The sequence below is a fragment of the Meriones unguiculatus genome, chromosome 4, assembly GCF_030254825.1.
Source record: "Meriones unguiculatus strain TT.TT164.6M chromosome 4, Bangor_MerUng_6.1, whole genome shotgun sequence".
Lineage (NCBI taxonomy): Eukaryota > Metazoa > Chordata > Mammalia > Rodentia > Muridae > Meriones > Meriones unguiculatus.
This window is the reverse complement of record NC_083352.1, coordinates 117,650,412-117,665,819: the sequence shown is the minus strand read 5'-3', so window position 1 is coordinate 117,665,819 and position 15,408 is coordinate 117,650,412. Positions and strand designations below refer to the sequence as shown.

Genomic DNA, 15,408 nt, shown 5'->3' with positions numbered 1-15,408 from the left:
CCCCATGGGCACAAATGTAACCAAAGATTTGGTTTCTTTGTAAACTCAGTTATGTTATGATTTCGCTTTAATCTCAAATGTGGAATTTTAGTTGAGCTATAGTTTGTCCACACCTGTTAATTGTCTCATGCAGGGTGTGGCTTTTGCCAGCTGGTAACTGCCTTCCAAGTGCAGTGTGGAGAGGGGTGTGGTCTAGGGATCTGAGGATGTAAATTGAGAGCTGAGAAAGAGAAATGATGGCACAGCGTACAGTGTTGTTGTGTGGCATGTAGCAGTTTGGAGAGTCTCGAGAGACGGGGCGGCATTTTGGAGCAGACAGACAGTGAAACAGAGAAACGCTTCAGGGCACAGCAGCTGAGGAGACTGCTGGCTGTGCCTGCTGTTGACGGAGATTGGTACCGGGCTCTAAAAGAACCCCTCGACCCTAAACAGTTGGGAGAAGTAAAGGGGCCCTCTCTCCCCTCTAACCTTCTCTCTCCTGTGTAGGGTTGGGAGGTCGTAAGATCGTTTGAGGCCTAAGCACCCCAAATAAAGAAGAGTGTTTACGACAAGCACTACATTCAGACTGTGTTTGTCTCTCGGAGCACTGGTGTAGACAGGTTGTTGGCAATGCATTGTTATCAATACCACCATTAAAGTGAGGACTGAATCATTATAAAAGAGGTCATCAATAACTAAAAATCATGTTCCTGAGGATGCCCTTTCAAACACAATCTAGACATAAACAAGATGTATGGACTTTGGTCGATAGCATGCTTGCTTCAAATAACAGCAAATTAAAATCACTTTAAATGGTACATCAGAAAGAGCTAGATAATCCTTTGCAATTAATTAAGGTCAATTCTGACATGCTAATATACACCTCCTAGGAAACATATTGATTGGGTCTAGCGGGAAGGACCCTCAGACTGCTACCTGGATTACTGTGAACCTGCTATTGCATACTTCACCCCTAACAATTCCTTCATATTCCAGGGCAGAAATGGGGTTCACAGTCAGCTGGATAGAGCCATATGGGTATCCCAAGGCCTCTGAGGGTCAATGAGAGTAAACCAGCCTTTCCTTTTAAGCTTTGACAGTACTCTCAGTTTATAAGCACATTTGCTGGTACTAACTGAAGTTTTTTTGAGATAGGGGCATTAGTTACCTTGTTCCTATTTCAACCCTTGAAGCCCTAAAAGGGATTAGCATACAGCAGGCACTCAGTGAGTATTTGGTGAGCACATAAATGAATGGCTTCATTCATGAGAGAGGCAGTTAGTCCTTGTTACAAATGAGCAAACTGAGGCTCATGAAAATTGGCCATATGACCAGGGAATGGCAGATAAGTAGGGCCTGTTAACTATAGGTTCACATGCTCCTACTTTCAAAGGGCTCCAAGTAAGAAATTAGAAACCATATGAGTATTCACAGTGAGGGGTAGCCGGAGAACTCTGGCTGAGTGATGGAAGAAACTTCTCAGAAGTGAAACAATTTAGAAAAACAACAAGGGGTCACCACTTTTGCAGGACAGATGAATATAAGCATAGGGTGATGATATTCTTAGAACTTTAGATCTGGGACAACTTGCCATGACTGGAGCTACCACGGACTCGTCTGGCAGGAGCTGGACACAAGGAGGAGAATCCCTTGTGTAAAGAAGTCATCTTGCAGAGACCAGCTCTTGCAACACAACCTCAACTGAAAGGCCAGGTATGGGTCCAGATGTTGGCAAACAGGCCCTGAGCTGGTATAAGACACCACTCCTATCTAATAGCTCAGAACAGTCACAAGCATCAACAGGCAGCAGGTACCATGCTTGGATACCCCTTTTCTAATTCTCCAAGGAGGAAAAGTTTCAGTGGAAGCCACTAGGAGGAGGAGGTAGGACACAACTCTAGGAGGGGATGGGATGGAGATGTGGGATAAGGAGTAAGAAGAATGTGAACTTAAACTTTACTGAATTCAGCCAGATACAGGGGTGCACACCTGTAATCTCAGCACTCAGGGAGGCAGAGGCAGGCAGACCTCCGTGAATTTGAGGCCAGCTGGTCTACAAAGTGAGTCTAGGACTGCCAAGGCTACACAGAGGAATCTTGTCCCGAAAAACAAAAACAACAACACAAAATAAATACCCCCCCCCAAAAAAAAAGACAAAACAAACCAAAAACCTCTACTGAATTCATTGGGTGCCCCATACCAGGTACATTATCTTAGTCATTTTTTTTTTCTCAAAAACAGCTCTTCTTCTTAACTATGGTCACAGAGATATGCTATTATGATTCTGATTCCAGAGGCGAAAGAAGCAGGGCTAATAGAAGTTAAAGCATTACACAAATTTTAGAGCTACTTTCTAATGGCCACTCTGGTCTACCAACACCATGCCTTTTTCCCGGGGAATTCCAAGCATCTCACATCTGCTGGAGGCTATACAAATGAGTAGTCCTGGCCCCAGTACCCAAGAGAGGGAGGCTTCCTGGGAATGACCATTCATTAGGACTGAGACCTGTCTCTGAACTGTCTTATCGAGCCCCGTTACCAGAGGGTACAGAATCTGTAAGCCTCAGGAAAGGAAAATGTATATTATGTTTCATCCAATGCTCTTATTAATGACTTAGTGATTCAAAAATCTCTTTTATTTATGAGACTGATAAATTGCCTGCTATGCTAAGGAGGCAGATCAAAATCTCCTTTACTTACTGAGTTATGCTTGCCTGGAAACCATTAGCAGTGGAAACAGAGAATCTGGTTTAAAATATTGAAAGGGGAATTTTTTTAAAACATAAAATAAAAAACCATATATCTAAAGGCAAAAATCATTAAGAAACAAAGCAAAAGAAAGAAGCTATTTCTAGTCAAGTTTCCTTTAAGATTTTACACATCTCTAACCATCAGGGTGTCTACCAACATTTACACTTATTTACTAAGAACATACTTATTGAGTACCTACTATATGACAGCCTGGTTGAAGAAACTAAGAAAGAGGTACAGCAGCTTCATCCTTAAGGATTTGGGGCCATTTGTTCAAGGAGATGAATCCTGAACAGAAACAAAACATCAAGGTGTAGAAAGTGAGAAATAGAGAGCTTTGTGTACTGAAATGTGACTGAGGAATTAAAAGTGGGGAAGGTTTGATCCATGGGCATCAAGGAAGTCTTTGTCTTAGAGGAAACTTGCTATGTGGATGCGGGGATCCTGAAAGAGTCAACACATTGCAGTAGGTTCAGTGGGGTTGGAAGAGTCTTTCGTCCTAGGATCACTGATTGTGAGGGAACAGTAACGAGGGGGACAGAGGAGAATGCCAGATTAGAGCAGAGTGTTCTCTATGGCACATTAAAGCACCAAGACTCAACTATCCAGGGAACTGCAAATTTAAACAGTGAAATATTACATATACAACAGTGACAAAACCCCAAAATACCACCAGATACTTGCCAATGCTTGTAACAGAAATGCCTGCCTATTCATTGCTGGTGGAAACAAACAATGGGGCAGCCACTTGGAAGATGGTAGGACTATTTCATACAAAGTTAAGAATCTATTCACCATGTGTTCCAGCAATTACATTCTTTGGTATTTACACAATGTATTGTAATCTTACATCCACATTAAAAACTCTACATAAATGTTTACAACAAATTTAGTCATGACTGTAAAAACTTGGAAACAAACAAACATATCCTTAGTAAGAGAATTGGATAAATAAAAAGTGATATAGGCATATATTGGAATACTATTCAGTGATAAAAAGAAATGAACTCATGTACTATAAAAGACATGGAAGAGACTTAAACCCACATTGCTAAGTGAAGGAAGCCAATCTGGAAAGGTTACATTGAATGTTGAGTCTACATATGGTTCTAACTATATAATATTCCAAAAGAGAAAGAAACCATGGAGTCTATAAAAACCTCAGTTGTTGGCAGAGGCTTAGAAGAGGAGGAAGGAAGATTAAATAGGTTGAGCAAAGGGCACATTTAGGGCAATAAAACTATTCTATAAAACACTGTAGATAGAATACATGCATTTTTCAGAACTGAACAACATACAATGTGAGCCTTAATGTAAATTTGGGGCTTGAACTAATAAGAATGAACCAATATTTGTCCATCAAGTACAACAACTATTTTGGATTCCTCTGAAGTGTTGATGAAAGCAGAAACAGTATGTAAGTGGTACACAATTCTGTACTTGCCTCTCAGAATATCTATAAAGCTAAAATTGATCTTAAAAAAAAATAAAGGATGGTTTCTGGCTTACAGCAAGGATGCAATAAATGGAGGTTTGCGGCTGCATATGAGGTACATGGTGAGGTGACAGTAGAAAACTGATGTTCTCCATCTGTTCATCTGCCCAAAGACAAATCTGGTTATCTGCAGAGGGCAAGAGTAATTATGTGTTCCTTAAAGGACATAATTCAGATACAGGTCTACCAGAAAGGCAAAGCAAAGAGTGACAGTGTCCTCATGGTTTATTTATTTGTTCTGGGAAATGCTAATATTATTCTGTGCCCCTTTCTTCTTCTAACTTTATGTAATTAGAAAGATAAAAATTGTGTTTACCCACATGCACATAGAGAAAGATGGGGCAGCCAACTATGGGAAGGAGCTTACATGCAGTAATTTACAAGCAGCCCAGAATGTTCATTATACTCTATCTACATTTTGCAAGCTCGAAAAACAGCTAATTTAGCATGCAGTGTTTGAGAGTCAAGACAAAGAAGAGTTACAAAGAGTCATGTGGACAGGGAGAAGCTCCTTGCCTGTGATGTGAGGTGGAGATGCAGGAACATAGTCTCCTCTCTACACACTTTCTTGATAACCTTTGGTCTTAAGTTGTTGAATATACTGTGTTTGTTCTGGTCACAGGCCTTTACCCATGCTAAGGCACACACTCATCTAAGGCGAGGTACCAGGATCAAATTCTTCCACTACACATGGCTGATCCCTCATTCTACTAGCTAGCTAGTGGAAGCTAGCTGAAGCCCTAGCCTGTCCTGCCCTGAGACTGACAGCCAATTCTTGTCTTTATCAGAAGAGAGCTAAAGGGTTGGCTGAGTTGTGAAGGCAGACACAAGACTCCACTCCCTAAGTCTATCACCCTGTCCCTTGGCTTAGGTCATAACAGTCCTTGAACTTTGTTTTATTCAACCATAACCTCAAAATCACATTTTCCTGCAGACATGTAGCAGAGATGAGAAGAGATCAAATGTAACACCTGACATGCTATAAGAATCAATATATACATTATATATATACATACAATATATACATTCAGCTTTATTATTATTATTGACCAATAGATCTCCAAGTATAATCCTTAGAAATACAGACTCTGCCAGGTGCAGTAGCACAAGCTCTTAATCTCAGCACTCAGGAGGTAGAGACAGGCAGACCTCAGTGAGCTCAAGGTCATCCTGGTCTACAAAGTGAGTCCAGGACACTTAGGGCTTTGTTTCACAGAAAGACCCTGTCTTGAAAAACCATAAAAAAGGAAGAAAGTCAATGAAAGAAAGAAAGATTGGTTCTTGGATCCCTCTCTAGATTTCATGAATCAGAAACTGCAAGTGGGACCTGGCATGGTATGTTTTAACAAGTTTCACATGATTATGGTGCATATGCTGTTTTTTTTTAGCATGCAAATCAATGTTCAGTTATCCAGCACAGACTTGTCCTCTTTGCTCACTTTAATCTCTCCTGTGAAAGATCAGGAGACCTTCCTGGAACTGGGCCATGAGGTCATTGGCAGTTGATGCCAGATAGGAATTTATCTGTACGAAGAGCATAAGGTGGTCCATGGGCTATTCTGGGAGCTGGATGGATTCTGTATATACATATATATACACATATGTAGATGTATATTTAATTTTTAAAAAGTAACTCTGAGAGGTATATAGTCTACCATACTTCTTGGAGGAAAAACTCCAGGCTCTGTGGAGTTCTGTCACTCAAGAGATGGTATAAGGCTGACAGCATCTTCTTGTAGTGGTGAATTTAACTGCCCCCTCAAACTCTCTGCTTGCACATCTCTCTATCCCTTGTTTCCCATCAACATTTCAGGGCCCAGTACTGGTTCCCTGTCAACATCTTGTTGTTATTTCACACCCACTCCAGAGAAGGCTCAGGTTGTTCTTTGCACAATCCTAACTATAATACAAACCCTAGCTCTCCCTCCTTTTCTCCATCATCAGACAGAATTCAGTAAATCAGTCATCTCAAGTCACATCCACTTCAGGAGAGAATCACTTCAGAGAGGTGGGGCTGGGAAAGAATATCATTTGCATACTTTATAATCTTTCCTCCTGTCTTCTGGGCACTGCAGAGGGTAAAAAAAAAAAAAAAAAACAGGTGCAATTTTTCAGAGAAAAGAGATTTGACTCATTACAATGAATTGTGGAGCTGAAAAACCATTTCCTAGAAGCATTGGAAATGTTAATGCTATCATCTTGCACGAGTGGGCAGGGAGGAGGCAGGTAATTCCACAGGGACTGCCTGGATACCTCATCGAAGCGAAAGGTCTAAACATTCAATCTTGATTGAATTACCCTTATTAAGACATAGAAGGTAGAGCTTGGGCATCACACAAGGAGGACACACATAGATTCTGTACATCTCCCTGTCTTGACAGATTCATGCTAGCTGCCAGCTGAAGTTGGGCAGCCCCCACTGCAGAGTCTTGGGGGAGGGGAAGAACAGAAGGGAAGAGTACCGGGAGAGGACAGAGGACAATGTTGCTCCCCCTGCGTCTCCTTGCGTCCTTAGCAGGTCACCAGGCAGTGCCCACCAGGAAGCTTTTGTGAAGGAACTGGGGAAGCAGAACCAGTGTTGATGAGGAGAGTTGTTAGTGATTTGAGAAGCCTTCTTAGGAAATACCAGGAAGAGAGGAATCCAGGGAGGGAGTATCACTCAGCAGTGGCCACACTGGAAAAATAGGACTTTGCTTTGTTTCAGAGCTCTAAGAGAAGACAGGAAATATAAACCCTATGGTGGGGGATCTGGGATTCTTAGACACCTACTTGCACTAGCCATTGGTAGAAGGCAACACTTGAGGACATTCAATTCCCCAGTGCTGTGGTCTGTCCTGCCAACAGAGTGAATGTCCAGTGGCCAGAACACATCCCCAGAGAAGAATATATATGCCAGCAGTAGAATTAGAGTCATGAGCAACAGGAAATATGGAGGGATATGGCAGGATACCAATGATTTCTATACTAGGAAAAGCCTGTAGGACCTACTAAGGACCCCCCTCAAGAGGACAAAAAAAGAGTAGAGGCCAAATGTCAGGAACAATAAACCGGGAACCCATTACACCATCCTAGCTCTCTTCCCAGGAAGCCTTAGAGAATCCCGCTGTATGGGAAGGTTTGTTCTGAACTTGAGTCCTTCCTGGGAGTGGAGTCTTCTTTGCATATGGTGACCCTTCCCCCTTCAGGAAGAGAACACCATTCTACGAGGCTTATCTGTTATGAAGTTGGGCCTTTGGCAGCATATACTCCTGGGAAGCATACACATGGTTTCATTCAGGGGACCCCTTGACAAGAAGCAACTGGCACCCCTGCAGGTGACGTGTCAGATCTATATATTCATTGCGTGGCTGTGTGACTTTGGGTATTCACCTCTGGGCCATCTGCCTGTCCTGTAAACTAAGAGGCTAGCCTGCCCTACACTAAAAATCCATGACTCCAAAGGCCACGCTAGATTTATATTTCATCTCCATTGGTTTTTAATATGGGCTTTCTGCACTGGCATCTGACCTCATAGGTGAGAAACAGGTCAGAGAAACAGAGAGGACTTGCTACAGGTCACCAGAAATTAACTAACAGAACAAAGACTACAACTTGGCTCTGCCTGACCTCCTGTCCAAGACTCCACTACACCAGAACCCAGTGACATTTCTAAGATTTTTCCCCAAGGTTGAGGGGGAAAATGCCTCAGGAAATGGGTGTGAACCTGTGGATTCATGTTTTACCTTCTCTGTCTGAGTCTACGGTCTAGGAGGTCGGTTTCCAAGGACCATATAAGACCCTCAGAGTCTCACTAGAGAGCTTCAACAATGGGCTGATGGCTGCTGTCCCCATGCCTTCTGATGCTAGAGGTCCAGGGATCATTAGCAATTCCAGTGTGCTCCGAAGTGATGCTACCGCCACACAGGGACCACAGCCTGAGGGCCACTGGGCCCACCCTGTCCTCTCTCTGACATCTAGTTGGGTTCAGCTAGCAGACAGCAAAGACATAGAGTGGGTGTAGGCAAGAGGGCAGGGTCAGGGGACTTATTCCTCAGCTCCCTTTGTTGGAGCAGCCACCAGAAGACACACCTGTGCTCAGGTAGCCTCTGAGCTCTGGTGATTTCTCCCTCCAAAATTCCTGGTGGCTTCTAGTGTCTCTGCTTCTAGACTATTCTCATCATTACGTCTCCTCAAAGGACATTATCTGATGGTCCCATCCATTTCCAGCTGGGATCCTGACTGATCACAGGACAGTGCCATTTTATGGAATCTGCAGCCCTTGAGAGAACTTCCTTTTCTACAGCCATCTCCTTCCTGCCAGTTCAGAAAGCTCCAGAATGCCAATAGGGGTGGGGGTGGGCGATGGATGCTTTGCTATTGAAATTTCTTCTTGCTCTCAGTCTCTGCCCTGGAGCTACCTGAAAGCAAAGGACTCTTTGTTCTCATTTTACCTATTCACTTCCTTCTGTTGAGTTCCTTTCCACTTCTACTCCCTGGAAAGCCCAGTCTCCATTACTACTCTAAATAGGACTGATCATTTGGAAGAGAGGGCTTTTCAGCAAGGTTTCTCATTCACTGTTTTTGATGGTGGACTCTGCCCTCCTCCTTCCCCACTTTGATCTTTTCTGTGCTCCCTGGCCTGGGCCTCTGGCCTTTTGGGAACCTGAGTCCCTTAAGATGCTAATTACAGCTGGTTTTCTTCTTGTGCCAAGAATATTTCTGTTTATCAAAGCTGGGCAGGCATGCTTTTGGGAGGGACACATATAAAGGCAGGGACACTTTCCAGGACTCTGGGCTGTTTCTCTTTAACCTATTTCACTGAAATCTCAGTACCCCTGCCCCTTTTACTCCTCTTATATCTTGTGTTGCTCTTTGGACCCACCAGAGTTACCTTGACTCTTGTCTCCCTGCTGGGTTCAGCACAGACCTACGCTAGACCTGACATGCTATAGCCACTGAACCTCAATTAGAAAAGAGATTAGGATTCATTTAAAGCCACAAAGGTGATACTATTAAGGCTTCTGCATTTTCTAAATCTCTGTGTTTTTGTTTTATTTATTTATTTATTTATTTTTTGTTGCTGTAGGGGGGACATAAGACAGGAATTCCAAGGCAAAACATGTCTGTAAGGAGGAATGGCTAACACTGGAAGGCTGCAGAGGAAGGGGGTGAGGGAAAAGGCAGTCCAGAAAACTGTTGTAAAACCCACTGCCACTGTGAACAACTGCAGTGTAATCTCTGTGGGAATCTAAAAAGAGACATGGGAGAGGCCCCTCTGGACTGCTGTGGAACTTGGGGTTTCATGACTGAGGTTTCTTCCCAGCATGTAGATTCTTTGTATTTGCTGTCTGTCTTAGGCTTGGGAATAGCATCCTTCTATGACTTTGGATAAAGTCTTTAGTCAAAGAGATGTGGACAGGGCAGGTGGAACCATGTGGTGTGTGGAGCACATATGTCAGAAAGGAGCTCACACATAGCATCCATGGCTAGGATGCAGCTTCCTAGAATAGTGGCCCTGGACACCTGGTCCCTTTTAACCCTACCCTGCCTTTGGTACCCATTCTGCCATTGGTGCTATTGTACATTAAGTGATATGGATATTAGTCCCAGGAAGTTACCCCAGCAATGGAATTTATCCCATTCATGCCACTTTCTGCATTTCTGGCTCTCAGATGGAGCTCTCAGCAGGAATGTTATGTCTTTTTCCCCTTTGTAGATTCTGTATTCTTTCTGGTCTTCCCTCTTGGGATGTATCATTCCAGTGTTGGCTTGATTCAGTCTTCATTCAATTGTCCTTCCAAGTTGTTCACTATCAGTTGGGGACATAGCAGAGAACAACCCAATGTTCATGCCCTATAGGACCCTCCATATATTCAGTTCTTATTTTTAGACATCAGTCATACAGAAGATTTGGGAAAATACAGATGTAGATGCCTGTGGCTCTGCTGCTGTGAGGCAGCTATGGGAGGCAAGCAGGCAGGCTCATCCTAATGCCTCTCAAGGAATGATGACAAAGGCTGAGGTGAACATAAGACAGAGAACTCTGGGGATGAGTAATGGAGGTTTGTCTACATGTTTAGAGAAATTCCCCTAGAGAGTGATGAAAGTGGAGAGACAAAGAAGTGGACACTAGTGAGTCAAAGAGAGAAGGGAAGGACTTTGATGATCTTTGATGGAGAGAAAGGAATGTGTCAAGGTGACCCTAAGGTGTGGAAGGACTTGGAAAGCTCAAGCTGTGTAATGGCCTTACTAAGGAAACTGTAATGAACTAAGCCCATATAAATGGGTCTAGGAAAGGCCTTGTAAAAAAGGAGAACTCAAGAGTGAAAAGAACATGTGCAGAGATTTTAATAGGAAAATAACATCATCTAAATCATGTAAAGATCATCATGGGTCCTGACAGGGATCAGATAGGTAGACAGTTTGGGCCAGTTGGATACAGAAGAGACAGGAAGAGGCCGAGCAAGATGCAAGGGAGAGTTGGTGATGGCCCAGGCAAGAATGAGCTATGGGAGGCCTGAGGAAGCTTCTCCTATATTGTATATATCTATCATACATATTGGCTCTGTCCTTTGGCCTGAGTTTTCCGTTTCTCAGTGAGTCAGGCCCCCTTCCTTGTTCTCTGGTCATTTACTTTTTACACCTGTGCAACATTCCTAGGAACAAGGCATTGGAAACCTATTGTAGACAGTGGACCCTAGTGAGCTCATAACCTCACAAGGACATTGGATAATACAGTGAAGCAGATGATGGTGGGGACAAGTCATAGCCACTAGCCACCTGTCCTGGAACAAAGGCATTTCCCAGTGCCCAGCACAGGAAGTGTTCAGCAGAGTACCACACATCATGCCTTAATACATGTTTGCTGACTATTTGAATATCTCTTTCTGCCACTTCACTTGCAAAAAAATCTTGCTGTCTGCAAGCAAGAGAGAAAATATAAATGTTTTCTGATTAGTTCCACTATTCAGAGCCCAGTCTTAAATCAGCACAGGAAACAGCTAAGCAAAAAAACTTCTGCCTCTTTCTTCCTTTACAATCTGCCTGTGTCTTATTCTTTCTCCAGCTTGTTTCTTTGGTGATGTCTAGACAGTTAAAACAAAACTTTGAATTGTGCTAGAAATAACTTGTCTCTTAGGATTCCCCCCTTTCTCCTTTCTTTGCCTCAACTGGGGTAGCCTGAGATTTTAACAGATGTTACTCACTCAGTGGGCTAGAGGTCAAAAGGCCTGAGTTGGGTACAATAGATTACTGTAGGCAAAGGATGCCTTAGACGATTCTTACCAGAGCACTAACTCAACATTTTGTCTGGGGGCAACTTGGCTCTCTCTTATGTGTGTGCTGCTTTGAAGGCTGCCCAAATCATCATCTGGAAGTGCCAGATGTGCTGTTGGCAAGTGAGAGTAAGTTTTGTGGCGGTCCTTTCCCTCCTTTCCCCTCCCTTCCCCACTTAGGATTGTTACTGACTTTATCTGAGCCTCACCATCTCTTCCTGGGATCATTGTAATAATCTGCTAACCCAAAGCTGGAAACATAAGGATTATTTTATATCAAATCCCAGGAAAAGAGAACCTTTTTTTTTCTCTCCCATATTTCCCAAAATCTAACACATAGAAGCTCCCAGAAGAATACCTACAGGATATGATGTTCCCGTATCGATTCTTATTGCGGTTTTCATCTTCCTTGGCTGTGTCCCACGATGCTGTCTGTCCCTCTGGTAAGGCCTACAATGCAAAGGCCAAATGGTTAGCATAACCTAAGAAGGCGACTTTCCTTGTGATGAACTAACAACAGGAAGTGAGCATCCACTCTAATGGGCACTCAGCGTAAAGGGCTATGTGCCCTGTAATGGTATCTTCCATGGTCTTACCTTGTTTCTTCATTGGCTCAAATATTGTTATACCTTCTGTCTGTCATGAGCTTAAAGTGCAGTCCTGTAGGAAGCCCTCCCTCCCTCCCCCCTCTTTCCCTCTCTCCCTTCCTTCCTTCCTTCCTTCCTTCCTTCCTTCCTTCCTTCCTTCCTCCTTTCCCTCTTTCCTTCCTAAACTCAATAGATACTCACTGATCCCCCTACTACGTTTTGGAAACATTTCTAGGTGTCAGAGTGCATAGTATCAGTCAAGAACTCCAGAGCATCCAATAGATTAAGAAATGTAGCAAAGGACAAAGCAAACCCAATATTAGATATTAAAGATATGAAGAAACAAATCAGGATAAATTGCTAGTGATGAGGACTGAAATTTCTTACAGTTTAGGAAGGTTTCTGTGAAAAACAAAAACAAAAACAAACTCACATTCAAATTCATTTCTCTTTGCGGTGAAGAAGCCTGCTACACTGAAAAAAGCAGGAAGTGTTTTCCAAGCAAAAGAAACGGGTGTAAAGGTCTGAGAGCATCCAGGTGATCATGTTCACAGATGAGAGTGAGGTAGCTTTGTGGGGAGCTAGTAACTGGAAACTTTTAGAGAGGATGTGAGAACCCAAATGTCTCCCAAGCATTGCGGTTCCTGGCTAATGTTGAGTGTTGTTCTAAGTGTGGTAGGAAACCATTGGAGGGCTCTGAGCAAGAAAGTATCCTCATATATTATAAAAAGGGCTTTCATGGCCCTGTTTGGAAGGGAGGCTCTAAGAAGGCCAGAAGTGGGGCAACTGGTTATGAATTTACTGCAATCGTATGTCATGATGGTACTTGAACTGTTGGAGCAAGTAGTGGTAGCTGACATGAGAAGAGCAATCATATTTTGCTTGTTCAGTTTAGTGTGTCTGACTGAGGTTGCTTCAGAAGCAGAAGCAGAGATAAAGGTTTGAGTGCGAGTGGTTGGGTTTGAAGGCAATCAAAGAGTATGAGGGGGAGACTGTGGGAAGTAGACAATAAAAAGGAATGAAGCAGGCAGGGCAGATTGTCACTGTACCACTCAGCACAACTGCTGCTTAATTCATGAGCACACCTTGTGTTCAGGGCTTTAGCTGGGCTTCCTGTGCTAGCTGTGCTCTCCAACTTAGCTCTAAGGTGTATTTTCGGCTATAACTGGCTCAGAATGTTCTTTGTGTGTCTCACACCCTTAGGTAGGCATCTCAGAGGGAAAACAAAGCAAGTACTAGCCTCTGGATACCAAGTTTCTCCTGGCTTAAACTATCTTTAGACCACAGATGCTTCTTGTTCCTGTGCCTAGCTCAGCTTTCAAGCCCACCCTACCTCCTGACCAGGCAGCCGTCCTCCTGTCAGTCAGCTTGCCAGCGCTGTGTGTTAGGGTCTTAGGGACAGTGTTGGCTTGCATTGTATTCGGGGTAATCTTTGGGGGATAAGTTTTCCATTTTCAGCTCCCTGAGATAAAAGTCAACTGTTCATTCCAACATGGTGTTGGGGCAGAATATTTTATGTATGGATTTTACAAAACAAAACCCCAAACATGTTTAATATTAGCTATGTGTCAGAATTTAGGTTACAGTTAGCTTAAGATCTCATTATGGATGGTGCTAGCATTGCTTGGGTATTCTTAATGTCAAGGTCTTGTTCCAAACAAGAAAAGTCACTGTCTGTGATAAAATGTGGACATAGACAATGATTAAAGCCCCTATGGGATTGTATGTAAAAATGGCAAATTTACCTGCAGAGATATTTTCCCATGAGTCTCCTTTTGGTTTCCCTGTCTTGAAAGAGTGATCTTTATAAAACGAGGACAGGACCCAGTTTCCTTTTTTTTTTAATTGTCTTCAGGATAAATTCCAAATTCTTTTGTAACTGGCCCTTTATGACTTCACCTCAAATGGTCTTTCAGCCTTACTTCTTGACATATACAATGTCCTTTAGATCTCTGAGACTTTACACATGATCTTTTTACTTGAAATTCTCATCCACCTGAGGCTTCTGCAAAATCACCAAGTATCTCCAAAACCCAGTGCAAACTTCATCTTCTCTGTGTTATCTTTCTGTTCACCCGTCCTTACTGTGTCCTCAGCTAGAGTCAGTCACCTTTATATATATTGTCACACCGACAGCTCTACCTTCCAACTTGGCTATGGGCTTCTTCAGGAAAAGGATAACATCTCATTTATAATTCTGATTCCAGAGCCCACTGCTGGGACTGTACTTCTTATTGTTAGAATTACAAGTTTTGAATGAATGAAATGACTAATGAATGAAGTGACTTCTCTGCCCATGGATGGCAAAGATCTTAGAAATGCAGGGTCATCGGTGATCTTGAAAACTGATCAGGCAGCTGATCAGATGATTCACAGTGTAAGTCACTGAGACACCCTTAGTGACAGATGGCTCACTGTCTTGAGTTCTCTGCTTGTCTTCTGAGCAGCATAGCTGGCTGGATTTCTCCTAACTCTGGGCCTGGGCTTTGCGATGGCCTGCCTCTATGGACCCAATAGAATAAGCATGGGTCCTGTATTGAAACATTGCCAAGATCCAATGATGTTCCATCTTGCCACATTGAGAGTTCTTAACTGCTTAAAATCAAAGCCAAAGCTTTGGGGACAAACCAAGCCAAACCTAAACCAGGGTAATTCTACACCCTACATAACAGTTGTGATTACTGAAGGCTATTTCCCCATGGGAATACACAGAGGCACACACTATAGTACCTGAACCTCTGTTTCTCCCTAGTGAGGCTTAAGGAGACCAGGGTTAGAGTGTGGGGGCGGGTGTGTATTTGTGATGATGTTGACAAATAGAGAAGGTGTGTCTAATAGAGCCAGCTGAGAGGAGGTGGTAATGGCTCTTAATTGGCAGACTTTGATCACCCATATGTTTCCCTTTTTAGATAGCTGTAGTCTAATAGAGGATAATCTCTTCAAGAAAACAAATCTGAGGGGTAAGAGCATGAAAGGGAGACTCATCTCAGTCTTCAAAGTGAAGGAGCCAGGGGCATTATTTTTACATTAGTGGCTAGTTACAGTAGATTGACCAGGGAATGGTGGCAGTCATTAGGAGCTAATCACATTCTTCTGAGACCAAAATTGCCACCTCATTATACTCCTCTATTATCAATCTCTGGTTCCTTTATCTTGTTCTTTCTCCTTAAAGTGGGAAGCCCTATTTTTACATTCCCCTCTGAGTTTGGAAATGTTTCCCATTCTTCCCAAGTGTTCCTTTCCCAAGGCAGTCACTTAATTTTTGTTCAAAAGATGCATTTGGGGATGTCCTTGTCCCTGGAGAGTTGAGCCTTGGCATTCACAACATCTTCAAAAGTCAAAT

General features: G+C 43.0%; 1 protein-coding gene across 17 annotated transcripts in view; it reads right to left on the bottom strand.

Moving 5' to 3' along the window:
• Positions 1-15,408, bottom strand: part of Ptprt (protein tyrosine phosphatase receptor type T) — a 1,127,865-nt gene that overhangs the window by 54,762 nt on the left and 1,057,695 nt on the right. For all 17 annotated transcript variants that reach the window (XM_060382888.1, XM_060382893.1, XM_060382885.1 and 14 more), the window contains one exon: positions 11,841-11,928. In XM_060382888.1, the coding sequence (XP_060238871.1) occupies positions 11,841-11,928 (88 nt within the window). The remainder of the gene's footprint in view (positions 1-11,840; positions 11,929-15,408) is intronic.